Source organism: Vanellus vanellus, assembly GCF_965231255.1.
Source record: "Vanellus vanellus genome assembly, chromosome: 19".
In the NCBI taxonomy this organism is placed as follows: domain Eukaryota; kingdom Metazoa; phylum Chordata; class Aves; order Charadriiformes; family Charadriidae; genus Vanellus; species Vanellus vanellus.
The window spans coordinates 6,625,042-6,650,791 of record NC_138924.1 but is presented as its reverse complement, the minus strand read 5'-3'; the positions used below and the strand labels follow the sequence as shown (position 1 = coordinate 6,650,791).

The 25,750-nt window shown below is 51.2% G+C and overlaps 1 protein-coding gene across 1 annotated transcript in view; it reads right to left on the bottom strand.

The window, feature by feature from the left end:
* LRRC75A (leucine rich repeat containing 75A) overlaps positions 1 to 25,750 on the bottom strand; it is a gene marked incomplete at its 5' end in the record, with an annotated part of 90,589 nt that overhangs the window by 39,650 nt on the left and 25,189 nt on the right. Inside the window, one exon of the mRNA XM_082492916.1 lies at positions 18,455 to 18,583. Within this exon, the coding sequence (XP_082349042.1) occupies positions 18,455 to 18,583 (129 nt within the window). The remainder of the gene's footprint in view (positions 1 to 18,454; positions 18,584 to 25,750) is intronic.

Sequence of the window (25,750 nt, the reverse complement as noted above, 5' to 3'; positions counted from 1 at the left end):
AGACGACAAAGAGGAAATGTTATCTCAGCGCTGTGAAACGTCCCCACGTGCAAAGCTTTCGCAACACCAGGAGATCCCTAACACGCGCCAAAGCTGATGGGCCACAGGGACCTCCAAATACCTGCTAGGAAGGCGGCAAGAGAAGGCAAAGAGACACATTTTGGGCAATTAATAAGTGAAAGCCATGTCCACCATCCACCAGCGCAGAGCAGCTGAACCCCCCACCCCCCCCGCCCCCAACCCAGGTCAACGCAGCTCCCGGGAAAAAGCTCTGCCCATCCAAAACCTGCAGCCGCTCCTGTGGCCCTGAACTGGCTTTCCCCGGCCGCTGGCACAGGAACGGCATCCCGCTCCCCGGCGCCGGGGCCCCGGCATTTAATAGAAACCGAATTTACGACGCCTTCCCTTTTGATGTAGTCACGAGGAGCTGAAGTCATCTAATGGCTTTCTGGTTTTCTTTTTTTGCTTTCCTTTCTTCTTCCCTCCCCCCTCCTTGCTTTCAAAGCATGGGGCTAAATTGCAGCCTATTGTTGCACGCAGACATCTGCGCCGCAGCCAGCCCCGGCTCCAGCAAGCCACCGCCAGACTTTCCTTTTGAAGCCCTAATGAAGTTTTCTCCGGCGAAGTGTCCTCCTCCTGCAAGACCCGGAGCCGAGGAGGTAGGAAAGGCTTTAAAGCCACCATTCCCCTCTCACCGATGGCCAAACCATGCCAACACCCGGTCAGCAGCGAGCGTTTCGGTTGGTGTGAGATCGTCCCACCACCACAGGAGGTTTGGTGGTTGCTCCTACCTCCAACCCCATCCAGGTGTGCAGGGATGGATCCACGTCAGCGCCAAACCCCTCTTGCTGCACGGCTGGTGTGTCACCGAGTTCCTTGGGCAAGGATGAAAACGCACCTGGAAAAATCCCTGTCGTGCTACAGGGCAGAGCTCTCCAGGGAGGTGTCCTTAAAATATCACCATAAGGATACTGCAATTCCCTCTCCACTGCTTCATACTCCTCTGGGAAGAAGCCCCAGCGCGTGCAAAATGAGCCGTGAGGTGGATGATGCCCAAAGGTGAGCAGACGTGGGGCACGGTGGATGTAAGCGATATATCTTGACCACAGAGAGGAAAACCAAATCCGAATAAAGTGGCAATATAGCTTTAAATGGGTCCATTCGACCACCCGATACCCCCACGCAGAAATTCTTTTTAAAATAAAGCAAGGCCATTTTAATTCAAATTAGAGGAGAAACGGAGCAAGTTTAATAAAGGCCATTTTAATAAGAATGGGGTTGTTCCCAGCAGGGATCATGGCAACTGCGCTAATCCACTTGATCTTTCCTGAGTGTCCCCAGGTACGCGGCCGTGGGGCCGAACGCCGCCCGCGCCTCCCCCTGCTCGAGGTTAGGGCCGAGCGCTCGCTGGCAGCGGAGACACCCCCATGGCTTCTGTAAGGGAAGGATGTGCCCCCTGATTAATTCACATTATGAAATGGCCAAGTAAAGACCAGCTGGTCCTGGAAGACAACGAAGGTCTCTCATATGAGAAGAGGCGTTTGGCTTCTTAGAAGAAAAATGCAGAGTTTTTGGCATGGGAAATTCAGATTTGGGCTTGGTGACCCCTCTCTCAGCACGGCTCCAGCAGCGAGCTCGCTGCAGAGTCCTTCCCAAGCTCTGCTCACGTCCTTCCCCAGCCATCCACGTAGCAGCAGGAGGTTTGAAAAGACAACAAAACCAAACCAGCTCCCGATTTCCCACCGCGGAAGGGCACTTGGTGGTGGAGCTGGGTCTGTGGGGTGCAGGATTTGGGTCCCGGACCTGGGAACAGCCAGCGAGACCCTTGCAGACCTGTCAAATGACCATGTACAGTCGGCTCCCTTTGTTGGAGGCTCTCTGCCAGGAGTGGAGCGTCTCCACCCCGGACAAATCTCTCATTTCTGCTCTGCAACATCATATTTTACAGCGGCCACTGTGGGTCCACAGGAACTCAACAGGGCTTATGGAAGGTCAACGCCCAGCATCAAGTAAGGTACTGCACCTTATTTCAAATCACCTAATGTGGGGCTATTTTCATATAAAACTCTCTCGATATATTAGGAAGCGGTTTATGGGAAATTTTACGGAGAGTGTGTTAAAAGATACACAGAAATAGAAACGCATAGACACAGACGTTGCACAGAAATGATGCAAAGCCACCAAACAGCTCCAGATGCTCTTTGGATAAAGAATGTTGCTCATACTGGAAACCTTACTCCCTTCCTTCTGGTTTGCTAGGATACAGGCTTTGCCATCAACAATTACCTCTTAAAGAAGGGCAGAGGTAAGAGCAGCTGTCGAAAGTAGCATAAATAAAAGGCAATGAAAAAGATGGCTTATTTTTTGAGGAGGAGGAGAAAGACCAGTCTTCTATCAAGCAATAAACCGTACTTTGAGAAAAGCTTATCAGAACGTAAAACTTTCCGTCCAGCAGCAACCCTTTTGTACAGGAAGGAGCATTCTGGAGATCTCGCAAGAGCTGAGAAGGGGAACCACTTCTCATCAGCATTCCTGATCAGAAAACTCATTCCGTTACCTGCCAAAACCCAAACCGAGCAACCAAACCATGCAGTACAATCTCAAACCCCGTGCCCAGGCCTGCAGCCATCGGGCCAGGCAGGCAGAAACAGGAGCGACAGCCCCAGCTACCGCACAACGTGACCCTAAGCTGAAAATGCTTTTGCGGAAAGACTCCTTGAAGGTTGGGGCCGTGATTAGCTGCAAACCCCGGGCTGAGAGCATGGGGCTTAAGAAGCCCTTCTGGTCTTCACCACCTTATTGGAGAAGCCTGACACACCGGCAGGAGCAGTAGCTGAAGGTGTCCCTTAGCAGATGGCAGGTAGTCCTTGCCAAGGCAGACAGCATCAGCTCTGGCAGCAAGCACGGCACAATTAACATTTTGCGGAGTCCTGGCTGACGGCTGCATAAAACTCAATGAGGGAGAAAGTCAACAACTGGTGCAAAACATAAGTGGCCTCAGCCTGGGACTCCTGGGCAGGAGGTGCCCGCAGGGATAACCAGGCTCTCGGCTGAGGGTGACTGCTCCTCGCCATGCTCGTTGCAGCTGGTCCTCAGAAGGTCCCATTAACGCCTTGGTCCAAAAGGAGCAACTGGCTTTGATCAAATTAACCAATGGAGCGTGGTGCATGCATTAACCTCAGGGTTCAAAAAACCCCAAATCCTCTGCTTCCAGACAGATCTACCAATGGTGCAAATCCTCTCCCCAACGCAGCCCAAACCACAAAGGCACGAGATCGCCACATCTTGCCATCACATGCTGGTTGCAGAGACGGGAGGGGACGTTAACCTCTTTAAGATGACCAGCACGAGACTGAGCACCAGTAAGGTCAATTTTTTTGCCCTCAATAAAGGATTTGCTCCTGCTCAACTCTCACAAAAACCAGTCAGGCCGGTCCGGCTCTGGACCGGCCTGACACCACAAAGCCACTGCCAAACCTGGGAAACCCATGGCTGAGGACATCTACACTGGACATTCTGGGCATCCTGACACAGTACTAGGTGCCCACCTAAGACTATCACAGAGTACCAAGGACACCGGCAATTAAACCCTGCCTTGAACTAGCCTAAACTGGGAGCTGGAGAAGCTGCAGCAGAGGCAGAACATCGAAAATGGAAATTTGTAGAAACAAAGAAAAGAAATGGAAACCAATTCTGCAACTCAGATACCGCTATAAGAAGTGCTCATCATCCGCTTTGACGAAAGGCCGAAGTGCGACGCATGAGATTCGGTGTTGACACGCTGAAATGAAAAGCAATGTACAAGAGGGCTTATCAAGAGAGGCAGAAGTACAAGATGAATGGCACCGCTGCAACTCAGGAAGTTATTCAAAAGAATCCTGGAGTAATATTACACTTGGACTTCAGAGAAGCAATTAAAGAAGGCAATAAAATTCGAGGTGATAGATGGCCCTGAGGGGAGCGTGTAAGATAAAGGAAAATTGCAAAAAAGAATATAGAACTCTTTCGTGAGAGCTACTGGAGGGTACCCAGCTTAGCTTCCGCAGCAGAGGATAAATGAGCAGCAGTCACAAAACGACGCGGGGAACGGCAGGGGACCTGCGTGCTGCCCTGCGCCCATCTGCGGCACTGCCCCGCGCTGCGATGCCTGATGCCACTGACTCCATCCTCGGCTGGGACGGGCACAGCAAAGCTCTGACTGCAGAGGAGGTTTTTGAGCATCACCACTCCAACGCGCGCTCCTCATACACGCCGCAAGATCCTCAGCCAAATAAATTGGACCCACTTCAGTGCTATAAACAAAGTCACTAATGGGAAGGCCATTTAGATGCCGGTGTTCCTTCCTGGAAGGGTCACCGGACCATCCTGTTAACGACAAATGCATCTGTAGCCTTCTGATAGACGCAGGGAGTTATCATAAAACAAAGCAAGCAGCTAAAAATCCAGAAGAGCCATTCATTACCCTGGAAATATCTCAGTGAACAACCAACTCGCGAGTTAATCACTGTAGAACAGCAAAGGCAGAAACCTCCCCCCGAGGTGCTGCGTCGGCCAGACTGCAAACGAGGAGAGGGGTCGGAGGTGCCGACCTCTGACGTCTGCTGAAGTCAGTGTGTTCGGTGGGTGATGGCACTCGTCATCCTCCCACAGGCACAGACAGGGAGGATTGACTTGGCAGCCCCGGGGGACGCAGAGCCCCATGGCAGCTCCTCCCCGGTGGGGTTCAGCCTCTCCCCATCGCTCACTGCCCCTGCCCAAGCGCAGTTTGCAGGCAAAGCTCCCCCGTGTTTTGGCAAACAGCATCGTCCACCGCCTACAGACCCGATGTCTCTGCTTACCCGCGTGGCCCCACGCGGCAGCGAGCGCTGCTTCTCCAGGGAGGTTCCTCTATTTGCTCCTCTTGGGCTCTCGGGCTCTGCCCGGGTGCGATGCACACAGGATGGAGACGCATGCTGTGGAGCGATGGGTGCATGGACCTTTGCGCAGTGGCCGTGATACCTCCCCACCATCCTGCCTTGAGCAAAGGTGTCTCTTCAGCCAGACCCTGCTCTAGCCACTCTCTCAGCAGGAGCCCGCGTTTCTCGGGGGACATCCCGTTGGGAACCGCAGCTTGGAGCCCAGCACCTGCTTTCCCTGCTAAATACAGGAACCGCTCGCCGTTCTTTGTACCCCTCCCACCCCAGGGTTAAACCAGAAGTAGATTATTTGGTTATTTATGTCCCAGATGTAGGAGAGCACGTAGAGATTTTCCCAGCCCTGCAAGTCTCCTACGGAGCCTGGGTCTCAGCTGCACCGCACCGGATCCCACGGGAAGCAAACCGCAGCCCAGTCCGTCATTGCTGTTGGAGGAGAGCAGAAGTGTCCCCAGGATACCACTGCAAATATTTATGTCATTCCATGGGGGCTCTCGCCACAACCCCTGGGAGTCTCGTGACGCGCACGAGAGCCTGGGAAGGGGCGGCAGCGACCCCCTCGCATCGGTCCCCATTACTCCCCGCTGCAGGCGGGCACAGAAATGTGAATCCCAGGGCAGGGGCATAGCCCGCAGTGCAACGCGCACCTTCAGCTCATTAACTGCTGTGCAGCCCTCGTAGGCACAAGAGAGCTGGGAATTTCCTTTTTCTTCTTTTTTTTTTTAAAAAAAAAAGAAGAAAAAGCTGAGATGCCAGTAATGAAGCAGCAGCTAAGAGCAGTGGCTGCACTCCAGCCAAGCTCTCCCAGTGACAGCTCCAGGATGCGGCGAGGCTTGAGGGAGCAAGGCGCTCCAAGCAGATGCGAAACTACGAATGCCGAAGACATAAGAGCTGTGCTGGGGATTTCCTGGAAAGCTGGATGGAAAGGAGAACGGGGAAAGTGACAGAGAAATCAGGAGGATTGGCAAATAACCTAATGATTGCAAAACTCTTTGAAGATGGGAAGGGTGGGATCTTACTCTCTTACCCAAGTCCTCAAATATCCCAAACTGCGAGATAATCGCTTGCTGAACTTGGGCCAGAAGTCACAGTCCCTGTCACCTATGAAGAGCAATCGCTGAAAATCCCGCTGGCAACTTCCTTACCTGCCAGACCTTGGCTCTTTGCATTTCTTTATTACTTTTTGCCCCGCAGAGGCGGCGCAGCTGCATCTTCTCGGGAAGGAGCGATCACCTGGTGGTCCCCAGGGGAAGGGGGACACGTCGTACACATGGGGTGAACCAGAAAGAGGGGCTCCTCTTGCTTCATCAGCACCCCATGGGGTTCTGACCCACCCCAAATCTGCAACGCTGCTCACCAATACATCTCCTATATTTGGCTGGGTGAAAGCATCTCCAAGACCTGGCACAGCCAAATCCCCAAGGAACTGCCCCGACGAGGCGATTCTGTGCCAGGGTCTGCAAAGGCAAGGGCTTGGACATCAGTAGCAGAGGGCAAACCTTCTCCTTGCTCCAAGAAATAGCCTGAAGCATACATCAAGACAGCTGTGATGCTGCAGATGGGCTAAACATGAGTAACTCTTCAAATTCCAAGATCAGCGCTGGAAATGGCTTTAAACTGGAAGAGGGCAGGTTCAGATTAAACATTAGGAAGAAGTTTTTGACTGTGAGGGTGGTGAGGCACCGGCACAGGTTGCCCAGAGAGGTTGTTGAGGCCCCATCCCTGGAGGTGCTCAAGGCCAGGCTGGATGTGGCCTCGGGCAACCTTGGCTGGTGGGAGGTGGTCCTGCCTATGGCAGGGGGGGTTGGAACTCCACGATCTTCAAGGTCCTTTCCAACCTAAACCATTCTATGATTCTATGAAATGCGAGTGCTTCAGAGACCCAGGGGCGTTTTGGTTCAGCCCCGATGAGCACGGTGTTGTGCACAGCCCTTCCCCAACTCTAAGCATCTCTTTCCCCTACTGTGAAATGCTGATAATGCTCTTTCCCTTCTTCATATAGGGCTTGAGGAACCAGCAAGGAAAGGGCACGGAGAGCCGCCGGGCAGTAACAGCGTTTTATCCTCAAGTGATTTCAGCTCACCCTGAAGTGTCACAGGTACTCACAGAACCACAGGGGTTTCGGTACTCAGCACCTCTGACCCCCCCTGCAAAGGCTGACCACGTTACCCAGTAAAGAAGCTGAAATTTGGGGCACATGCAAAACAATAGATTTTTTTCTTCAAGTCCACAGCACGGGGCAAAGGCAGGATTTGGGGCAGGCAATTGCACTCTCGTGTAGGACCCCGAACCTACGACACTCAGTGCTGCTGAGCCCTCACTGGCTGAGCTCCAAGCGCTCCTCATCAGGGCTCGCTTCTCTGCCCTTCCAGAGACTCCGGACACGCCACCGTCTCCATTCCTTCCCCCAGATGTTGGGGAACTGCCCCTGCTTTGCAGGAGAGCAAGCAGAGATGCAACAGGGCTCACCGAAACACGTCCTGAGCACTGACAGCCTGTGGCTGTTGGGGTTGAACCAGCTGCCTGCAGCCCCAGAAGAGCTGAGATCGGGTCGTAATATCTATTAGAGCTTCTTTCACCCAGCTTGACAAACAGCGAGCAGGACTTTTCTGCCTGAACCGGGTCAGATGTGGCCATAACCCGTGGCTGGGCAATTCTTCAGCCATCAGCAGTGGTCTCTTCTCACAGGTAATTAATGACAGAACAAGAGGGAATGGCTTCGAGCTCCAACAGGGCAGGTTTAGACTGAACATCAGGAAAGAATTTTTCCACAGAAAGAGTGGTCGGGCATTGGAATAGACTGCCCAGGGAGGTGGTTGAGTCCCCATCCCTGGATGTGTTTAAGAGACGTTTGGACGTGGTGCTGGGGGATATGGTGTAGGGGAGAACTTTGTAGAGTAGGGTAGATGGTTGGACTCGATGATCCCAAGGGTCTCTCCCAACCTAGACAATTCTATGATTCTCTCAGTAGAGAGGAAACCCCTCCTTATTGAAACCCTCAAACCCTCCTTATTAAATCGTTCATTTCTGTAAATCCACATTGCCAGCAGACCATTTGCTTGCTTATTGTTCACACACCCGTGGGTTAGGCTGGGAATAGATATTAAAATACCCATCCGAGTGTGCAAGTCACCCATGTCTCCCCTCCAGCCCCAACGTGGGAGAGGTTCCCACCACGCGCTCTTCAGTGCTCCGGGTAAACAAATAACGGTCCCGCCAGGAGGCAGGGAATCAATACGCTTCCTCCCTTTGTGGTAAATTATGTTCTGATTAAAAGCTAAACGAGCTGAACTCAAACGTCAATCACCATCAGAAAACACCAATAAGGTACGCTGTTACTGTTTAATGAGGTACCTGTTTCTTCATCCCTCATTTCCCTCGGGGACACTCACTTGGCGTTACTGGGGAGGCTGCAGGTGAAGCGCGTGGCAGGGCGGACAGTCCCGGATGCTCAGCTCGGGATGGGGATGGGGACCCACCTTTGCACTGGTATTTCTGTGCAGTGACACACAACTCTCAGCTGACAGAGCTGTGCCAGAAGGGTCCTTAGAAAAGACGCAAAATTAACCAGGGCAACTACAGCCCTTGCCAGCTCTAGTGAAAGACGCTCAGCTTCAGTGGTTCATCCTCCTTCAGCACAGTTTTTCCTAGCAATATTCCCCATCTTGTGATTCTCAAGGGACGGGATCAGACAAAACCTGCTTGACCCAGATTGGTTTTGTGGTGCAGACGGTGTACCAGCGGCTCTTCAATGTGCTTCTTAGGTGACATTTTTTGGAGCGGCACGATGCATTGAGTAAGAGACCAGGCACGCGGTTCAGATGCCCTCTGCATTCATGCACTCTCAGTCTCATTGTGTTCTCTCACATCGACAGGGCTGAGCAGCAAATCCTTTCCCAGTTTGTATTAACAAACTGACTTTTCTGAAATCTCGGAGCATTTTCAGCCGGAGACCAAAACCTGATGCCTCTGGCAACCCTCTTGGAAAGCTCATATTAGTCTGCAGGCAGAGGAGCAGAGCATGCGGGAGACAACCATATCTTATACGGAGTCAAGGGTCTACAGAAGAGGCAGGTAAGATCTGACTTCAGCACGGAAGATGGCAGAAATGGAAACACTATCTTCCAGAAGACAATTTGAAACCCCCAAGGACCTCATGTAAAGATGTAATTTCTTCTTTTGTGTCAAGGCAGAACTGCTGAGCCTCAGGTGCAGCCGCAGGACAAATAGACCCTTCTCCAAGAGACTTCACCAACACTAGAATTGAATCTTGCTTATCATGACCAGCAGCAGAACATCTCCTATGGTTCTTTTCCTTGCTGACCATGAAGGGGAGGCCACCAAGCAGCAAGGCGAGAGGATCCTCTTCTCTGTCCAGCCATGCAGCATCACTGGGAGAGTCAACAGCAGAGTCAGTAGGGGTCTATGTCATCTCCTATGTTTTTTTTCCTCTAGAGGAGAAGATATTGGGAAGAGAAGTAAGGAGGCAGGGGAGAAACAACTGACCCAAGGAGGTGTTTAACAGAGGGGCAGACGTGGCGCTGAGGGACATGGGTTAGTGGTGGGTTTGGCAGTCTTGGGTTAATGGTTGGACTCGATGATCTTAAAGGTCTCTTCCAACAAAAACAATTCTGTGAATCTGTGAATTGGTAGATCCTTCCAAAATGCAGCCACAGACCTTTTCCTTCTCTTTTTGGCATGAAAATACTTGTGCCGACCTGACGCCTTCTCTTCTGCTTTGGATCCAGCTCTGAAGTTTAACTTGGGTGCTTGGCCTTTTGAGAAAAGATGAGGCCACCGTGAAATGTCTTTTCCTGCTCCTGGTTCTTTTTTAATCTCCAGCTCTGACCTGTGGGATGATGCCCATCACCGACAACTGCTGTCACCCAAGATGCTCTTGGCTGCTTGGCAGAGGAGAGGAAGCCATGCACGCAGCACTTCGCACATCGCTCACCGGCTCGCATGGCGCCTGACATTTTGGAGGCATTGCAAAATCCATCTCCAAGCCGACAAAATCCACCCTGCGGCATTTAGGAGGGTTTGCAGATGGTTACGCAGCGGTTAGGAAAGGTCGTCTTATTATTATGGGAACTGAGCGAGGGGCCCAGCAATTCTGCCAGCCAATGTTGAGATTTTGGGTTTAAGCAACCCAAAAGAGATAAAAAGATTAAAGTTTGATAAAAGTCACCCTGGCCACACTGGACTTTTTTTTTTTTCTTTTTTGAAAAGCCTCAGTCAGCTCTTTCAATAACCATTTGTGTTTATACAGCCTCTTTCATCCCAAATTGTGCTGCAGCATTTCAGAGACTTTCAAATCACAGATCCCCTATTCATTGACCCCCACGTGGTATCAGTTAGGTAGCTGGGAACCTGAGAAAGACTTCTTTGTCTCTCCAAACTGCAGTTAAGAGTTGCACACACCGCCATGCCTTAGCCCAATCCCATAAAAAACTCAATACTTTTTAACCCAGGGGAATTTTTTATGGCACTGATAACAGGGTGTGCTGGGTGGGCTCCCCCACACCTGCTGCTTCTGCGCCGAACACGCTCAACTCCCACCACAAGCTGAATTTCCCTCAAAGACACAACTGGTATAAAAGTGGTCAGAATATAGCCAAAATAGGCTAGAATTTTTAGAAATCAACCCGGGCACCCAAGAGAGAAATTAGCTAGCCAGAAAAACCCTACAGTGCCCTGCACAAATAGAGGCCAGTTCATCCTACAGCCACGACACTGGTGCTGCGGTGAAATACAGATTTAGCATCCTTTATAAGGTGCTATTGCTTGAAATATAGTTAATCTACCTGACATTTTAATGTGCTTTTTTTCTTTTTTTTTTTTTTTTTCTTTTTTTAAAGGACAGGAACGCTCCCCCTGGGTTCCTACACCATGAAGTGTGCTTAGGCAAAGGGTGGCATCCTGCCACTTCCCCGCTGATGCAGGCGAGGTGTATTGTTTGAAAAAGAAAAATAGGTGCCAGCAGAGCGGTGCCACGGATCAGACCGTGATTAATTGCTCCACGTGCAAACAGGCTGAGTGCCGGGGAGCGAATTCATCAGGGAGGGAGGGACGAGGCCAGCAGGGGCTTCCTCGCATCACAGGGGGTTTGGACAAGATGCTGAGGCAGGGCTCATCCCCTCTCCCTCTGCCGTCCCGTTTCACATATGAAACCAATAATTTGCCAGTAGTGGTACCATCGCAGCCCATCTAGACCTCACCGGTATTCCCTTTTAGCCTTAATATTAAAAAAAAACACCAACCTTCAAAGTGCAATTTTCCCCTGTTTCCAAGGCACTCTGCTCAGCTTGAGCTCACGCACAGGGGCTTTAGAGGACATCTCTCTTTTTGCAAAAAAAAAATAAAAAAAAGATGAGCAGAGGGCACGACACATTAAGTTAGGAAAGAACCAGAGTTGTCATTAGTGGGGTCTGAGCTTCACAGCCCGTTTCATACTGTAGGATATTTTAATGTATTGCAGATGTCTTAAATAGCCATAAAGAGTGATCTTCGCACTTGGAGCAAGACCAGGAGAAAAAAAAAAAAAAAGAAAAAAGAAAAAAAGCCATTAATACAGAATACAATTGACTTAGTTGACTCTCCATCATCCCCGTTGCTTTTATATCAGGTATTTGGGGTTTTAGAGGGTTTTCATTCATAAATCAGCTCCCTTTTATGATGTTTCTTACAGCAATTGACAAATACTACTTAGTGCTCTCATAGCACTTTGCATCTGGAATCTGAGAGCTTTGTAACACGTGTGAGACGCATTTTCCTCGCACATCCAATAGCAAAAGGGAAAGGTAAGAAACTCGTTGAGGCTGAGAAGCTCACCCAACAGACTGCGCCGGAGCGTCCCTCAACGTGTCATCACTTCGTACCTGTAATTTCAGCTCGTACTGCTATAAAAATGAGTGTGATATCAGAAACTTGGAATGATAATTTGAATTCAAGATCAAATAATAACACGCGTTGGAGGAGCTGGATTGCGTGTTTCATTTGGGAATAAAGGCACTGGGATGGCGTTCATGGTATCCTGATTATATTCACCCCGTATAAATTGAGTTTATTAATACTGTTTTAGCACACAGGATAGTAAATAAGAGCAAAAAATGCTCATTTTAGCTTCAACACAGCTCCATCAGAAATAACACATTTTAAAAAAGCAGGGCATAAAAAAGCCAACATCATCTGCAAGGTAAATCCTTACACCATGGGGCTGCAGAAGGGTTAGAAATAGATTTTTTTCATCCAGGTCAAAATAACCGCTTTTTCTTTCTATACTTTCCATGGGTGACGATTCCTGTAATCAAACCCATACTGCAGACCTGATCGGTTTTGAGCTCACGCAGGAAAAGACATCTGAGCCAGGGACGCAGCTGAGCACATATTTCTCAAATGACACAGAAGCGAACAAGAAAATAGATCTTCACTCTATCCAGAGCTACACGGGCAAAACCCATTTTACTTCTAGTCCCAGCACGTCGCCTCTCCAGCTACGCCGATTCATTAGACGAGTTTTTAAATGCCCTCCCCTAACACATTGCTGTCACCACGCGTCTTGAAACACTGTGAATTTTGGTGGGGAAGCTGAGGACCACGTTATCTGCTGTACACAGCTTCCATGCCGAGACACGTGCCCATATCCAGCACCCCACGTGCCCACACAATTGTGTCTTTCACCCGTCTTCTTCGTGGAGCTGCAGCCTACGGAGGTGCGGGCACCAAGAGAAGGATGGACGGGCAAAGCAGCTCTGCCAGCTCTTCCCCACCCACTGACCGGCGGAAAAAGCTTTCCTCCACGGAAAGCAGCAGGATGGGGATCAGCAAAGCCAAAAATCTCACTTTGGATCTATTCTGGGCAGCCTTTAGGGGCTGCAGGCGCTTCCACTCCTCCGGCTGTTCCCGGGTACCTGGGCACATCCCCAGGACCGCAAGAGCTGCTGCAACCAAACCCCCCCAAGGTCGCAAGGGGCAAAAGCAGCTTTTGCCCAAGGCTTCACTTTCTCCTCTCCCCCGGCTCCGCTCAGCGCTTATCCCACGTTCAACAAGTCCTCCAACCGGAGGAAAGCCTGACTCACTCCCTATCACGGCCATCAGTCATCCATACATGTGGCGCTGGTCTGTGGAAAAAGAAACCGGTTTAATTTTCCAATAGTTTATGGCCAGATATTCCTGCTGGCAAAGAGCGCTGCGAATTTTTTACGGGGGCCCTTTGCTCCTTACGCAGTTTGTGTCTTCAGCTCCTTTGCCTGGAACGACTCCTGCTGGAAACACGAGCGGCTGTAGGGAAGACACGGGGCATCGGGGCAGCTCCGTCCCGCGCCACGCGGCTTCGCCGAAGCATTCTGTCCCCTTTCCCCGTTCACGGGGACAGACAGACAGACAGACATCGCCCCGAGAGCACCAGCAGCACCCACCGCCTCCTTTCCCTGGCACCGCGGGCTGTGCCTGCGGCCGAGCCGCCTTCGGAGGAACCCGCCTGGCACCTTTCCACGGGGCAGAGGCTGGAGAGAGGCAGGAGGATAAAAGACCGCCCCAAGGTCACGGCCGTGGGGAAGAAAACACTTGTTCAAATGCCTTTGATCCTGTGCAAACACCCCCTTGAACCGACGCTGGAAAACTTGCTGCACAATAGGAGAGTTTCCAGAAGAGCAAAACTGCCTCTTCTAAAGCAGAATACCTCCCCCCTCCCCCCCCGAAGGTTTAAAATAGCTGCAGAAGGCGATAAATGCGGACACATTGATCAAATGCTCAACACAACGCTCACACGCGACGGCAGCATTTCTTCGATCCGAACGCTTCCCCACCAGATAGCAACCCAGCGCGGCCCGGCCGGAGTGGGGTGGTCGCCCTCGCACGGCTCCAGCGGTGTTTCTGGAGGCACCGCGCGGTCCTGCTGCGGCCACGTCCCGGCCCCTCGAGGAAGGGCTACTCAAGACACCCCGTTTCGGTTGAATCGCATTATACGTCTGTAAGGAAGGATGGGACCGAATCCAAAGCCTGACTTCCAAGCGATATGGAAAAGGGTTTTCACTCGGCTCCTTTAGCAAAAGTCACCCGAACGCCAGCGCTCCCGGGAGGGCTGGGATCGCAGTGGGGTCTGGAGAGACACCATCCAACCTTTGCACGACCATACCCTGACGTCCATACGGAAACTCGTCCAAAGGGTTTCCGCACTCGGGCTCATTCAAAGCGCTCCAGGCTCCTCCAGCGCAAGTTAAATTTCTTGCCTTGCTGCTGGTTTGAATTTACTCGTTGGAATAAGCATCCACTGAACCGTGCTGAGCCACGGCCACGTCGGAGAGCTCAGGCCAACTTTTTTCTGGCCACACAAACCAGGACGTGTTTACCCAGAGCTCGGAAAAACGATGCAACTTTTATTTTAGCTCAGGGGAGAGACCGAGGGGTCACCTTTAAGCTAAGGGTGGTATAAATAGAGGCTGAGTGGAAAGAGCAACGTACAGAAAGCCAGGGGGGAGGAGGAAGGCGAGACCCCGCAGCTCCAAGCAGGCGTGTATTTAACGGAGCGGGTTAATAGGGACCAGGGGCCGGGTCAGCCCCCTTCTTCAGCCCCATCTGTCCCACCCCTCCTTACGGATGTGGGTAACTTCACAGCTGCCTCAACCCACATATTCCCATATATTCGTGCCACGGGATGCAAGGGCATACTTTTGGCAGGCAGAGCGAAAGGCAAAACTTCTGCAGCCCTCCTGGCCCTGAGCTTTCTCCTGCTCTCCTACGCTGCTGCCAAGTCTCTGTCAAAGCAACTGCGGGGAGGGAAAGAGGTCCGGGGGAAAGGAGGACTGGATGCTGGAAAATAACCCAGGTGACTAAGGCACGCTGGGTTTTGAGGACATAAAGAAAATTGGTGTCTTGGAAAATCACAGCCAAACACTGGGATGAAATTACTTTTCACCCAGCACCCTGAGCTGCCAAAACAAACAAACAAACAAAAAAAGAGGGTTTAAAGCAGAGCCGGTGGCACCTAAAGCCTGAGCAAGGCTAAGTCGTGGACCAGGAGCTGCAGCACAGTCCTGCTGTTGCTGGACTTGTCCCCTGCGCAGTCCCCGCTTCCCTTTTTCCAAGGCAACACCCGTATCAACCTCCCAGGGATGCTCCAGGGCTCAGCAACCGCCTGTGAGCCCCCGGGGATCCCCGACGGAGCGCCTCGCTGCACAGCAGAATGATGGCGATATCTTCTTTGCTGTATCAATACAGCTGTCGCCGCTCTCATGAGAACGCTTGCCACCTGCCAGCATTGGCCACAGCAGCCTCGTACGGTTCTGCTGGCCCGGAGAAGTCATCCCTTGCTCCAGCACCAAAGCAACTGCACAGCGGGGTGCACGCCCTGAGCTGCCCAAAGGAGGGGGGGAGGACCAAGTGCATCCAACGAGCAGCATCTCATGCAGGAGAAGAGCCCCGGCGCTGCACGGGCTGCACTTAGTCGGGTTTGCTATTGCACGTTTTACCGCCGCGGTTTGCCAGAAGCCCACGATTCAGTATTTGGAGTTTGCATCTCTGTGCTTACCCCAGCACTAACTTCCTCACGGCGTTTAATGCCAAAAGACGCATGCAGGGAGACATGCAACAGCAGGTATTCGGCAGCCGAGCAGTTCGCCGTTGCATCAGCGGCCTCGGGTTATTTTTACAAGGAGCGCAGAGCGCACGCTTGGCCGCGGCTCGTTAGTCTCCCAGGGCAAAACGTGGAGGAGAAACCAGCTTAGTCACGACACTTTGGAAAAGGGTAACCTCAGCGGGGGAACGGGGCCTCTCTGCCTGGAAACAGGCCCGTCAAAATAGGTTTCTTCAGTTTCCCATCTCATTGCCCCATGAGGGAGGAGAGAGGAAAGAATCTTTTTCTCCATAAGAAAAGGGAAAGGGATACATTGGTGTCCTTGCGTGGGTTTAGCTACGCAGCACAGGGATGTGTCTGCATCTTGAGCTCACGCCGTAGGACACGGGACATCCATCCATGGTCTGGAGATGGAGATTTGGGTCCCTGATGTCCCCGAGCCATGTCTGCATGCTGCTGCACTCGCTCCACCCTTCCTAACGCGGTTTATTGAGTGCAGAGAGTTTTATGAAGCACTTCCAGAGCCAGTTTCACACCGTAGCCCAGGCAGAAACACCCTGAGCATCACCGCGGCTTTTCCTCGGCAAAGTTAAAGGAATCTTTAAATATGTCAAAAAAGCAATTTCACTCATTTTTAAATTGTGGTGGAGGTTATTAGTAAGTAAAACCTCCACGAGAAAGAGCAGTGAACGACTCTATCCCTTCACGCACTCTGACAGGAAATTAAAGACCCATTTTTAGCAGGAAGTTCCGGAGAGCGATGCCTGCAGGTCCCAGCCTGGACCCCAGCCCTATAGCACCGGGCACAGCACACCTAGGGACCGTCCCTTCCCAAGAGGTTAAAAATTCCACGTGCGAATCAGAAGGAGGCATGAGATGGGTGAAGGCCTTGTACTTCCGCAGCAGAGACGAGAACGGACGAGCTAGCTCCGAGTCTGCTGTCTCCAGGAGGGAAAGACAACCAACCAACCCCCCCTCCCCAGCAAAATCCAAGGATACAGAGTGCAACAAGTGTGCTTCTGGCAGAAATTCAGAGGCCTGATGAGCTCACTGGGACCTGCTGTCAGGTACAAACATCCCCCCCAGGAACACCCGAAAAATATCTGAGGTTCACTGCGTGATCCCCAGCGGGGGCTGGGTCTTGCTCAGATGTCCCCCCTCCTTGAGACGTGGCTGGGACATTGGTGGTGCTGCCCTCCAGGAGGACCGTGGGAAGGGCTGCACCCCTCCACGTCACAGGGGATGGACCCACACGTCAGACACGCACCCGCCTGGGGCATTTGCACCTCTCCTCCCCGCTCCAGCTTACGTCAGCATATGAAGTCTTACACACGGTAATGAACCTGGACGATTGATGCCATGGCGCTGCTCCAGGCAGCTCTTTCCCAGGGGCAAAAAGGCATGGGAAGGGTTTGGAGGACAAGGAAGGAGAGTGTTGGGAATAACATAGCCTGGGAAGTGGTTCCTGGTGGCCCTCAAACAGAGATCCATCACATGGGCAAGCATGACCAGCGCCAAACACAGGTTACGGGTCTGAAAGGGTTTCCTTTTCGCTCAAAGTGAACTTTTTGGTAGCTTATTGGTTCCAGACAGTAAGTTCAGGGGAACCACACAGTTCCCACACTCCCAGGGAAGCTGTTACGATGAAGACATCCCACCAGGAAGCTCTGCAAACCCTCCTTTGGGCTTAGCAGAAAACATCACTCAGCCTCTTCCTACAATTCACATCATTTTTTTAAATGTAACTTCAATTCCCGACAAGCAACGTGCAGGGGAGAAGAAAAGCACAACCATGACAGATGAGCCTTCAGCTCCCCCACCACACTCTGACCTGTCCCAGACAAGATAAAACACGGAGAGAAATGTGTCTTTAGGAGGAAGCCCATTAATGGGAGTTTCAAGAGGACTCGAGGGAGCATCACCAACTACAGCTCCCGCTCGCCCTACAGCCTGCATGGTGCTTTGCGGAAGAAACACACCCCTCAGAGGAAAGGGCTATCTTAGATGTTTGCAACCGATTCATCTTTGGTGCACACCACGTCACCGTAACTGTAGTGCCAGGACACATCACGTCGATTCAGCGGTACTGTGCCATCCTCCCCAAAACTACAGTCCTCCTGCAGCACAGGAGGACTAGGAGATCAAAAATACCCCAGAGATCTGATGCCACCTACATCTCCTGCGACCAATGTCTGGTAGATTTTGGTCTTCTCTCCTACCCCTCTTCCTCCTCACCCAGCGCGTTTTAAGAGATCGGACACTTCATACCTTTCTAAGCCTACGCAGCTCTGTGAATCAGACACCGACAATAGTGCTTATTTAAAAGAAAGCCTGGGGAAAGAAACCTTAACCATCCAAACAGCCAGTGGCCACCACGCAAAGTCCCATTTACCACGGAAGAGAAGGGAGGGAGCCAGCCGGGGATTTTCACAAGCCCTTACGCTGCTACGGCTGCCAGTGAGCGAATGGGGGCAAGCGTCTTAAGAGCCCACATCTGCCTGGGGCTGCGCTCACAGAGACACCTGCTCGTGGCCGAGCCCAAACAGCGCACGGAGACTGCGCTTTTTTGGGAAGCTGGCCTTGATGGCACAGCCAAGGACTCTCTCGTCGTTTGGGGTCACGATAAATATCGCACAAGGGTGAGGAACGGCCTGTTATCCTTGCGAGGCAGAAAGTGTTCCCGATGGGGAACGGTCTTTGACACAGAAACACAAAGTGGCAGAAAGAAGAAATCATTTGCAAAACAAAGTGTTAAAAATCCAGAGTACATTAGGTGAATGTCACTTGGGCAGCCGGGAAGCCCGATACTGTGCAATCAAACCACAATCTCCCATCAGGTCCTCTTGATCCAAAGACACACAAGCACAGCGGTAACTGGGAGACTTTGTCCCTGTCACTCCATGCTCCCAGCAGAGCGGTTTCCCAAGCCAGCACAGTTACGGAGGTGTGATGAGACTGTGGTACCTACCGGTTTGGGGCAGTGGATGTATCTAGCAAGGCTGATGATCAAGTCATGAGTGATTGGATCCACCAGGTTTCGAAAGCTGGCGTATCGATAGAGGACATCATCCAGGGAGGTCGACTCCATTCCCAAATCCTGCAGAAAACAGGGTAAATGAGCAACATTAGACGTGCTATAAAAGCCAGTGGTAGCATGGATCTGAAAATTAGCCCACGTTGGTGATGCCCATGAAGAAGCCAAGAAGAAAGCGACCCCCTCAACACAGAACACAAGGAAGGGACACATGAGCATGGCACCTCGGGGAAAGCTGCACTCCTGTCCTTTATCTGCTCTGCAAAGAGGTGTTAGAGCTGCAGCGAACACCCCAGTGCCGCTCACAAGCCATAAATCCACCGAGGGAACAGTACGCTTGCACCAGGGTAAAATCAAAGATGACTCCAGAGAACGTGACAGCTTGATCAGCATGAAACCGGAGTTGGAGAACAAATACAGCATAGATGTGCTCTGGGTCTGCTGTGCTTAGGGAGGAAGGAATGAGCCTAAAATTGAGGCAAGGGTGGATAAACTGGGGGGAGCGGGGTGTGAAGAGCAAAGCGCTGGACTAGATTGCCCAGGGAAGGGGTGGAGGCTCTGCCCTCGGAGACCGGAGAAGGATGTGTCAAGAATAGTTCAGATGGAGCTGATCCTGCCCTGGGGATGGATCAGAACCCCTGAGGTCCCCTCCAAGGCTATTTTCTCTGATTTTCGGTGCTCAGACGTAATAATTTGAAGAATTTTGGCAGAAAACTCATCGTTATATGAAATACGTTAGTGCACAGGGACAGGGAGGAGCAGGGTTATATATAGCGTACTCCTTTTACTTCAAATATTTTATCTCCACTATATTTTGTTCCTCAGCAGCAGCCGATTAGGGGACAGGACATCACTCCTTGCAGATGAATGCACATTGCAGCCAGGTCCATCAGCCACCCCACAGGATGGCCAGAGCCAGTCCATCGAGGAGATGTGCCTCACAGGTCCTGTCCAACACCAGAGGTCCAGGAGAGCTGGCTCGTTTCAGTTTCGACGAGTAACTTGTTATTTATTGAACATTTTGCACTTCTGCAGAACTTGCCATGCGAGGACATCAGAGCATCTCACAAACGCAAATTGCACGTATCACCCACAACCACAGGTACTTACAGCGCGTTTAGAAGGAAGGCATCCCACAGAGGCATTGTCTCCCTTACAGAGCAGAGCAGAGCAGCTCAGTGAGATGTTAAGCCCCGCAGGTGTGAGAAAGGAGTCCCTCTCAAATATATGCCACAGCCTAAAGCCCCACAGCTCTCAGCCCTCGCAGTATAAACGCAGCTTTTGCCCAAACAAGTAGAAGTGCGGTAGGGTTGGATATAGCTGCTCTCGTAGGAAATCAAAAAAATCAACACGGCAGTAAAAAAGTAGCTTTACATGGTCTAAAAATGTAAAAAAAAAAAAAAAAAAAAAAGGGGGGGAAAGAAGATAATTACAGACCGGAGTAACCTCCCTTTGTACACATACACACGGATAAAGACCAAGCAGAAAAACAGAAATACATGTCAGAAGCTTCGACTATCAGAAATCCATGATCCCTGTCAGATGCAGGACCCAGACGGGGACGGAAACATGTGGCTGAGGGTGGGGACTGTCCCCAGGTCCTGGCACCACTCTGCAACTCAATCAGCGTAGGTGTGTATCAAAAGCCCCCCCCGAGACACCCTTTCTCCAGCCAATGTCCCCGAGCTGGGCTGCTCCAGGGTCACGGTCTGCAGCTCATCATTGACAGCCACACAGGCAATTTGCTAATAATATACATTAAAAAGTTCCCTTTTTCCTACTCCCCGGTGTTTTAATACAGCAAATCCACACCAATAACAACTTGGCTCCCAGCAATAAATTGGAGCCTGTCCTGAGCTCTGAGATGCTCCAGCCCCAACGAATGGCATGGGAAGGGACACTGGTTGTAGACGCTGACGCTCTGTGACTTCAGACAGGCTGAAAATTATCATCTTCACTTAAAAAAAAAAAGAAATAAAAATCTATTCCATCTTAAGACACTGGCTGTAGCAGCCAGAGGGCTCTCACATTGCGTGCAATTACAGCTCACGCCGCAAACGAGGTGGCAAATCTTCACCTTCCCTGTTATTTTCAGGGGCATCACCGCAGCACTGACCGAGTTACCGCCGGCTTCGCTGACTCTGTGGACTGCAAACGTGCCATTTAGCAAAAGAGTGTCTAGGCGGTTAAAAACCCCCAGGAGAGGGGCTGTTCTCCCTTGCTGGGAGCACCAAATAAAGCCTCAAAACAACAAATCCATCCAGGCCACAAAACCCAACCAGCCAATGCGCCCCGCTGGTTGCGAACACACCTAGTTTGGAAAAATAAAGGGGCCGAACTGACTTATGATCTATCTCACGGCTTCTGCCAAGTTTGCACTTAAAAAATAATGAATTAATCTCAGCGTTGAGACGTCGAGCTGAGACGTGGGCGTGTGCGCTGCGCTCCCCACGGCGACGGCCAGGCCAGCCCACCAACGCTGCTCCGGCCCCGTTGGGTTTAATTAGTCTGGAAAAACTAACTCCTTCATTCAAGACCATCTTCATCCTCGCATGCTTCGGCACAGGATGGATCCACAGGTGACTGCACAGAACTGGGTGGGTTCAGGGGCTCGGGCTCCCTTCCAAGAAGGGGGGAAAAAAGAAAAAAAGGGAGGAATAAAAATTGTGAAGACAATGTAGGGCAGGGAGATCCCCAAAGGAACCTCCCACTCCTTCAGGGAGAGAAACACCTCTCCCAACAGCAGTGTGGATGTTACCTTCCCAGTTAGGTAGAGCTCAATATTAGGATTAAACAAACGGGAAGTAAGAGCTGGATTTGGTCCACGGTCATATGGCATCGCTGGCAAACACCATGCACTACCAAAGGAGCCGGTTTGGGGGCTTGGTAGCAGTAATCCCGCACACGCAGCTCTCGGCACACTGGGATCTTTGAGGATCAAACCAGGCTTAGCATCCCGCCACTTCCCTTTAAGCATCTCAAAACGCTGACGATTTTCTCTTAAGCTAAAATTAAAATGTAGAACCACTAAATCAGAGAATTTCTCCTCCTCTCTCCTGGGAGAGCTTACATTTTTCACATGAAGCATTCCCTCCTCCCTCCTGGTACACATTTTTTTATGCACAGATGTCTTTCTCAGCTGCTCCCTAAATCCCTCTGCCACACCAGCATTGTCTCTTTTCCACCACATGTAATATTTTAAAGCCACTCAAGGCTGAAACTTGTTCGAGGCCAAGTGATGAGCTCATCTGCAATTTAATAACTTCGCACCAGTTCACGCTGTCAGCAGCAAATCACGAATCGCTAGCGCTGGAGAAAACGCCCAGCATCTGGCTCGAGTCACTCGGGTGTTTTTCCAGCACGTTCCCTTTTCCTAGGGGACCTGTACCTGGATAGCAAGTGCAACTTTCAAATGGGAAAGGGTACAAGGGTATAAAATGATGGTATTTGTGAGCCAGGCAGGACTGTGGCTTTCTTGGTGTAGGCTGGAGGGGTGTTTTTCTAGCGCGCGCCCAAAACCCTGCACCGTGCTGAGATGGTTGGGGAAGGTCTGCGCGTGTGCGGCAGGAGAAGGGGAACGCTTCTGCATCCCTGAGCCACCTCGAGTCATGATGTCCCCGTGGGCACTGGCAGGAGGGGGCCGAGAGGACATGTCGGAGCAGCACATTCAACAGCGTGAGGCAGCCGGAGCCAACTCCAGCAGGATTTGGGATTAACGACACAAAAACGAGCAGAGGAAATCAGGAACGCAGAAGCGACTGAAAACAACCCAAAGGCTGCGAGTGGATCAAAAAGCACCGGGGAAGAAGATGCCGACCCTGAGGTTAGGCAGCTCCCTGCAACTTGAGCTGCTGCCCCTGAGCCCGTCTTGCCGAAAAGTGGTCCCCACCGAGAACCATCAGCTCGAGTCTTGCTTTGCCAGGCAAGGCCAAGGAGTGGGGAGAGGAGATGGCTTTGGGACTAAGTACAAAAGCAAGAGTCTTGCTCAACATATTTTGCTGCGCATCCTCCCTGCCGTCACTCATGACCTTCCTGCAATTTATCTGATTTGTTTCCAGCTTTAGGAGGCCAAGAGAGCGTCAAACCACTGTTCAGTCCTCGGGGCTGGCTTACCCACTGGAAGGAAAGCTTCCTGCCCCCAACTAGTTACGTTCAGCCTCCGCAGGAGGACTCTTCTGCAAATGTAGCAATGCAAAGCTATTAGAATTTAAAAACAAACAAACAAAAGAAAAAACAACAAAACAAACTCCACGCCGCCCAAAAAATAACCCCAAACGAACGACAACGACAACAACAACAAAAAGTGAAGGAATGAGAAATTTAAATCAAAGAAGCCCAACAGAAAAATGTGATGCCTCCCTCCACGGCAGCCAGCAACGGAAACCTCCCAGCTACAGCCATAAATGAAAGGCATAAGAGAACCCAATTATTTCGGAAGAACACCGTGCCCGGTGGGAGCCCGCGCGTGGTCAGGCCAGCCGCCCCGCAGAGCTGAAGCTGTGTTAGATGCTCTCTTCAACCTGGGTCCCTTTCATAAGCAACAACCACAGAAACAGCCCTTCCACCCAGAAACCAGCCCAAACTAAGAGCTCACCGGCGACTTCCCCAGGCCAACGCGACCCAAGCAATGCTGTTTTCCCAGCGAAAAAGGAAAGATACTTTTGGGAGCTGTAGCCCCAGCTTATCTTTCCTTAACGCCAGGTAAAACAACTTGTTACTCCCCTTCTGCCGCCTGTCAAATGCAGCACAACAGCAGCTAACCGTTGAGCAACAGTCTTTCGAAGCTCCAACCTGTGTTTCCACGAGACGCAGCATCGTGTGATACTCCCCTAAGCCACAAGGAGCCATAACCAATGGAAGTCAAGCCCGTTTTTGCTTATTAAACTATTTATCACTGCAAATTGGATTGCAATTAGAGGAAAATTCAGCAGGTCCGTTGTAAGAAGTCATACAAGCAAGCAGGTTATGCTGTTGCTGCTTTCATTAGCACAGAGCAAATGCAGTTATCGGCTGCCCAAATGAGGTAACTGTGGAAAATATCACCCTGAGCTCCTGCAATCACGGCTGCTCATAAATATCCTGATAGCTGCTATTTTGGCCAGCACCTCTTCCAAAACTGTTTCATATCTCCACTAATAGCCAGGGCAGCATAACGAATTTGCAAGCGGAGAGACGGGGATTATAAACAATGGTCGGGCACGAAGGAAGAGATGGATTAATATCGTGTGCGATCAATCATCTGCAGCAACTTATCTGGGAAAAATGATTTCATGAGGCGAGCATTAGCAATGTGGTGAGTAAGGTCAGGTCAGAGAGAGAGAGGCACGTGAGGCGTGACTCAACAGCGAGCACAGTGTGGGTTGCTCAAAGGCTACGGGGTTGGTTTTCTTGATGGAGGACACATTTAGCTGCTCAACCCCCATGCCTTGTGAAGTACCCCCTTGAAAACGAGCAAGCAAAACAGTTCTCGCGTTTAATCCTTCGGATGTTCTACTCCACCGCAAATCCTCCGATGTCTGGTTGAGTTACGAGGTTCGCAAGCCACCGTCAAACTCGGATTTGCCAGCTGCAGTCGGCCACGGCTGGCCACCACGTCTAGGATCAGCCTCCACCTGTTTAACACGCGAGGAGCCCTCCGGCATTTGCTTCGCAGCGCACAAGTTTGGTGCTGCTTTACTTTTCGATGAGACAGGACGAAGCAACATGGAAGCGCGTTGCTGGAAAGATTATCTGCGTGGTGCGTTTATTGCAGCCCAACGGCGCTGGGCATCCATTTATACACTGCAATAAAGTGTCTTACACATGCTATAAACAGCTTAATTCTTAACTGGGTATCCGAAGGAAACAAGGCTGAAATAGTCACGCTGTCCATCCACCTCCTCCTCCTCTTCCCCAAACAGCTTTTTAACATATGAACTGATTTTATGGGTTGAGAAAGGAGTAAAGCATCCGGAAGGTAATGACTTTTCAATTGGTTTGGGGGGAAAAAAACAGACCTCAGCAATGCAAAGATGCCCAACTTTGCACCTTTGAAGGGGGCAGGCAGCAGCTGGCAGCCACACGTGGTTTGGCTGTGACCAGGCAGCCCGCGGTGGGACCAGTACGTCTGGATGGGGCGTCGCGGAAGGCACCTTGGGAACCTTCAAACAAACCAGCAGCTGCTACTGCAAATTTCTGTGTAATCCACCAGAATGGTGCAAAAATGGAGTTTAAATATGTGGGATATTTTCTGTTTAAGAGAGTAAATATTGGTTTGGAACCAACGATTGCTCATTCAAAAGCCTCAAGTGAGGGTGCAGTTAGAGAAGAGAGTCGATGTTTCAGGGAAGAAGTAAACATTTCCCTGGCAGATTGACTCAAATAATAAACGGTGGCAGCTTGAACCCCCTCCAGGAGGCTGGAATTATAGAAACTCGGAGAGACGGATTAATGGGCAGAGATACGATGCCGCCATCCAGATAATAAACAACTGCAAATAAGAGATTTGCAGAAGAACGCGCTGCGTTTATTTCAGACTGCAAGGCAAACGCAATTACCCCAATTGGAGTTTGGCCAGACCACAGCTAACAGACTTCTTCGGGAAAGCGCCTGTGGATATTTAATGAGAACAGATAGCTTCAGCTATCCATCCCGTTTTGATTTACAGTGGGATCCCAGTATAGAAAAAGCTTGGAAACACTATTTGGGGAAGGTGACTCCAGGCCTTCCTTTGAACAATTAAAAAAAAATTTAGATCCATCACTGCTTTTAACACAAGCGTTCGTCTTAAGCTCTCAAAATATTATTCACTCATCGCTTCTAAACCAGCGGGAGCTGCCCGCATCCCGGTTTCCCGTCCAAGCCGGTGCATCAATCTGGGGCCGTTGCTCCGGCTGGGGCTGCAGCCCCAAGCCAGCATCCTGCTGGCCATGCAGAGCCTGCACCAGATGGCTTCTGGTGGGACTCGCCACTTCTTCCTCCTGCTCCCCAGACGGACGGGTGACAACGGCAACCTCCCAGCGCTCTCAGCCCAGAGGCGCAAGAGCTTCTTCCGCTCCGCGCCGCAATGTTCTCAGGGAGAGCGATCCCCCACGGTTTTCCTCCTGCAAAGGAAAAACGGGGGCAGAAAAAGCTGCAGGTCTAAGGGCAAGACATGGAGGAGGCTGTGAGCAAACACACCGGTCTCTCCGGTTTGCCGATAGCCGATTGCAAACACCGACGGGCCGCTCTCACGGCCTCCTCACCTCCTGC